Genomic DNA, 3,965 nt, shown 5'->3' with positions numbered 1-3,965 from the left:
CAGGTTGCTGTGGCTGTCGCCCCCCTGGAGGTGTTCCAAGCCAGGTTGGATGAGGTCTTGAGCAACCTGTGCTGGTGGGAGGTGTCCCTGCCCATGGCAGGGTGCTGGAGCTGGATGGTCTTGGAGGTCCCTTCCAACCCAAACCATTCTGGAATTCTATGATGTGAAGCACTTTGGAAGAGCTCAGGTTGTGCAGCTTGGCCCAGGGACTCCTGCTTCCCCCAGCTGCTGCTTCTTTGTGGTCTTGCAGCAGCCAGCAGACCGTGGGGAGCTGCAGAGGTCCCAGGCAGTCGGAGCAAGCCCACAGCTTCGCGTTTCCCTTCCTCCCCTTTGGAGTCCTGCAGCAGGAGCGAGCACCAAGGGTGTTCCTCCAGCTAGAAGCCAACATTTCCTCCGAGTCACTTCGTGCCAAGCATCCAAGTATGGAATAGCCAGGGGTCACAAAAGTGCCCTGAACCTGAAAAGTGCTAACTAAGAGGAATCAAGCGGCAGAGGAGGGCCATTAATGAATGCCAGCCGCGGTTATGTAACCCCCGATGGTGAGCCGCGTCTTTCGGCCCTCATTGTTCCATTGTCAGGCCCCATTATCTGGGAAGCCTTCCCCACCGACCACAAGAAATAGCCTGGGCCCTGTGGGTTTGCAAACTTTGTTGTTGGGAAGCTTTTCATGCAATTGTTTCTGCCCCAGCGCCGTTGCCTGCCTCATTGTAGGGCTGTGGGTGTGGATGGCAGCCCACACCCTTCCCTCTCTCGCCCCGGGACACCTCTGAAAATGAGCTGAGCCCTCTCAGCCAGTGTTTTGCCTCAGAATTCTCTTTTAAAACAACAACATTCAAACCAAAAACCACCACCCCACACCCCCTCCTCCTCCTCCTCCTCTTCCTCCCACCCCCCTCCCCGGTGTTCCTGAAGTGAAGCTTGTGCCGGGGAAGGATGCTGCCCGCAAGCCCAGGGGGATGAAGGCTGAGCTTGAAGCAGAGAACCAGAGAATAAGAATCAATAAAGTTGGAAAAGACCTCTGAGATCATCAAATCCAACCTCTCACCCAACACCTAACACCTCCTGACAACTAAACAATGGCAACAAGGGCCTCATCCAGGCTCTTCCTAAACACCTCCAGGGATGGGGACTCCACCACCTCCCTGGGCAGCACATTCCAGCGGCCAATCTCTCTTGCTGGGGAGAATTTCTTCCTCACCTCCAGCCTGAACCTCCCCTGGCACAGCTTGAGACTGTGTCCTCTTGTTCTGCTGCTGGCTGCCTGCCTGGGAGCAGAGCCCAACCCCCACCTGGCTCCAACCTCTCTGCAGGGAGTTGGAGAGAGCAAGAAGGTCTCCCCTGAGCCTCCTCTTCTCCAGGCTAAGCAACCCCAGCTCCCTCAGCCTCTCCTCACAGGGCTGTGCCCCAGACCCCTCCCCAGCTTTGTTGCCCTTCTCTGGACACCTTCAAGTCTCTCGATGTCCTTCTTGAGCTGAGGAGCCCAGAGCTGGACACAGGATTCAAGGGGTGGCCTGAGCAGTGCTGAGCACAGGGCACAAGGACTTCCCTGCTCCTGCTGGCCACACTCTTCCTGATGCAGGCCAGGATGCCATTGGTTTTCTTGGCCACCTGGGCACACTGCTGGCTCATGTTCAGCTGCTGTCAACCAGCACCTCCATGTCCCTTTCTGCCTGGCTGCTCTGCAGCTACTCTGACCCAGCCTGTAGCACTGCCTGGGGTTGGTGTGACCACACCTCAGAAGAATGTCCCCACAGGACCAGCAGTGCCTGAGCCCAGGACTGAAGGAAGAAGGGAACGTGGGGCAAATGGACCTGGCTGCCAGAGTTGGGGCTGCTCAGCCTGGAGAGGGATTTGTGCTGCAGTCAGTTCTGGTATCCCAGGATCCAAGAAGACTGTGAAGATGATCAGAGGGTGGGAGAAGTTCCAGCAGGGTCATGGCTGTCCAGGTTGGCTGTGTCATAATAGTCCAGGTTGGTTGGGTCATGGCTGTCCAGGTTGGCTGGGTCATGGCTGTCTGTATTGGCTGGGCCATGGCTGTCCATGTTGGCTGGGTCATAACTATTTAGGTTGGCTGGGTCATGGCTGTCCAGGCTGGCTGGGTCATAACTGTCCAGATTGGTTAAGTCATGGATGTCCATGTTGGTTGGGTCATGGCTGTCTATGTTGGCTGGGTCATAGCTGTCTATATTGGCTGGGTCGCAGCTGTCCAGGTTGGCTGGGTTATGGCTCTCCATGTTGGCTGTGTCATGGATGTCCAGGTTGGCTGGGTTATGGCTCTCCATGTTGGCTGTGTCATGGATGTCCAGGTTGGCTGGGTCATAGCTGTCTATATTGGCTGGGTTGCAGCTGTCCAGGTTGGCTGGGTCATAACAGGCCAGGTGGGTTGGTCATGCCTGTCTGTGTTGGCTGGGTCAATAGCTCTCCAGGTTGGTTGGGTCATGGCTGTCCAGGTTGGTTTGGTTACAGCTGTCCATGCTGGTGGGGTCATAACAGGCCAGGTGGGTTGGTCATGGCTGTCTGTGTTGGCTGGGTCATGGCTGCCCAGGTTAGTTGTGTCATAACTGTCCAGGTTAGTTAGGTCATAACTGTCCAGGATGGCTGTGTCATGAATGTCCTTGTTGGTTGGATCATGGCTGTCCAGGCTGGCTGGGTCATGGCTGTTCAGTTTGGCTGTGTCATAGATGTCCATGTTGGCTGGTCATAGCTGTCCAGGTTGGTTGGGTCATAACTGTCCAGATTGGCTGTCTAATGGCTGTCCAGGCTGATTGGATCATGGCTCTCCACATTGGTTGGGTCATGGCTGTCCATGTTGACTGGATCATGGCTGTCCAGGTTGGCTGTCTCATGTCTGTCTAGGCTGACTGGGTCATGGCTGTCCAGGTTGGTTGGGTCATAACAGGCCAAGTGGGTTGGTCATGGCTGTCTGTGTTGGCTGGGTCATGGCTGCCCAGGTTAGTTGGGTCGTAACTGTCCAGGATGGCTGTGTCATGAATGTCCTTGTTGGTTGGATCATGGCTGTCCAGGTTGACTGGGTCATGGCTGTTCAGTTTGGCTGTGTCATGGATGTCCATGTTGGCTGGTCATATCTGTCCAGGCTGTCTGGGTCATAACTGTCCAGGTTGGTTGGGTCATAACTGTCCAGGTTGGCTGGGTCATGGCTGTCCAGGTTGGCTGTGTCATAACTGTCCAGGCTGTCTGGGTCATAACTGTCCAGGTTGGTTGGGTCATAACTGTCCAGACTGGCTGTGCCATGGCTGTCCATGTTGGCTGTGCCATGGCTGTCCAGGTTGGTTGGGTCATAACTGTCCAGGTTGGCTGTGCCATGGCTGTCCAGGTTGGTTGGGTCATGGATGTCCAGGCTGGTTGTGCCATGGCTCTCCAGGTTGGCTGGGCCATGGCTCTCCAGGTTGGTTGGGCCATGGCTCTCCAGGTTGGTTGGGCCATGGCTCTCCAGGTTGGCTGGGTCATGGATGTCCAGGTTGGTTGAGTCATGGCTCTCTGCCTTTTGTACTTCCTTTCACTGGAAACCCTGCAGTGATCCAGGAAGCTAAACATGGCAACAAGACCCAACCAAGTCACTGGTGGCTTTCATCCACCTTCAGTGCAGACTTTGGTGCTGGCTTGGGCTCCACTGTTGCAGCTCTTCTCCATGAGGCTGGGGAGACTCTGGCACAGGCTGCCCAGGGAGGCTGTGGCTGCCTCCTGCCTGGAGGTGTTCAAGGCTAGGTTGGATGAGGCCTTGAGCAACCAAGTTGAAAGGCATCTCTGCCTCTTTCCTTTCCCTTTTCCCTTTCCCTTTCCCTTTCTCTCTCTTTCTCTTTCTCTCTCTCTTTCTCTCTCTTCTTCTTTCTCTTTCTCTTTCTCTTTCCTCTTTCTCTTTCTCTTTCTTTCTCTTTCTCTTTCTCTTTCTCTTTCTCTTTTCTCTTTCTCTTTCATCTTCCTCTTTCCTCTTTCTTCTTCTCTTT

General features: G+C 54.9%; 1 protein-coding gene across 1 annotated transcript; it reads right to left on the bottom strand.

Moving 5' to 3' along the window:
- Positions 1–1,904: 1,904 nt before the first annotated feature.
- Positions 1,905–2,689, bottom strand: LOC137445529 (uncharacterized). Its single transcript, XM_068147376.1, has 2 exons — positions 2,563–2,689; positions 1,905–2,359 (listed from the first exon to the last, which is right to left on the bottom strand). The coding sequence occupies exons 1-2, from the start codon at positions 2,687–2,689 to the stop codon at positions 1,905–1,907; spliced, it is 582 nt and encodes a 193-aa protein (XP_068003477.1).
- Positions 2,690–3,965: the final 1,276 nt, after the last annotated feature.

Source organism: Melanerpes formicivorus, unplaced genomic scaffold (genome assembly GCF_026170545.1).
Source record: "Melanerpes formicivorus ecotype bairdi unplaced genomic scaffold, bMelFor1.0.p_v2 SCAF_14, whole genome shotgun sequence".
NCBI classification, from domain to species: domain Eukaryota; kingdom Metazoa; phylum Chordata; class Aves; order Piciformes; family Picidae; genus Melanerpes; species Melanerpes formicivorus.
The sequence above is the reverse complement of the archived record's forward strand: the minus strand, read 5'-3'. Positions and strand labels throughout refer to the sequence as shown.

Bases quoted from the DNA above. Each gene is read 5' to 3' on its own strand.
- LOC137445529 (XM_068147376.1), bottom strand. From the start codon at position 2,689: ATGGACATCTATGACACAGCCAAACTGAACAGCCATGACCCAGCCAGC. The intron at 2,360-2,562 runs GTTATGACACAA...GTTATGACCCAG, and splicing joins TGACCTAACTAACCTGGACA to CCAACCTGGACAGCTGCAAC.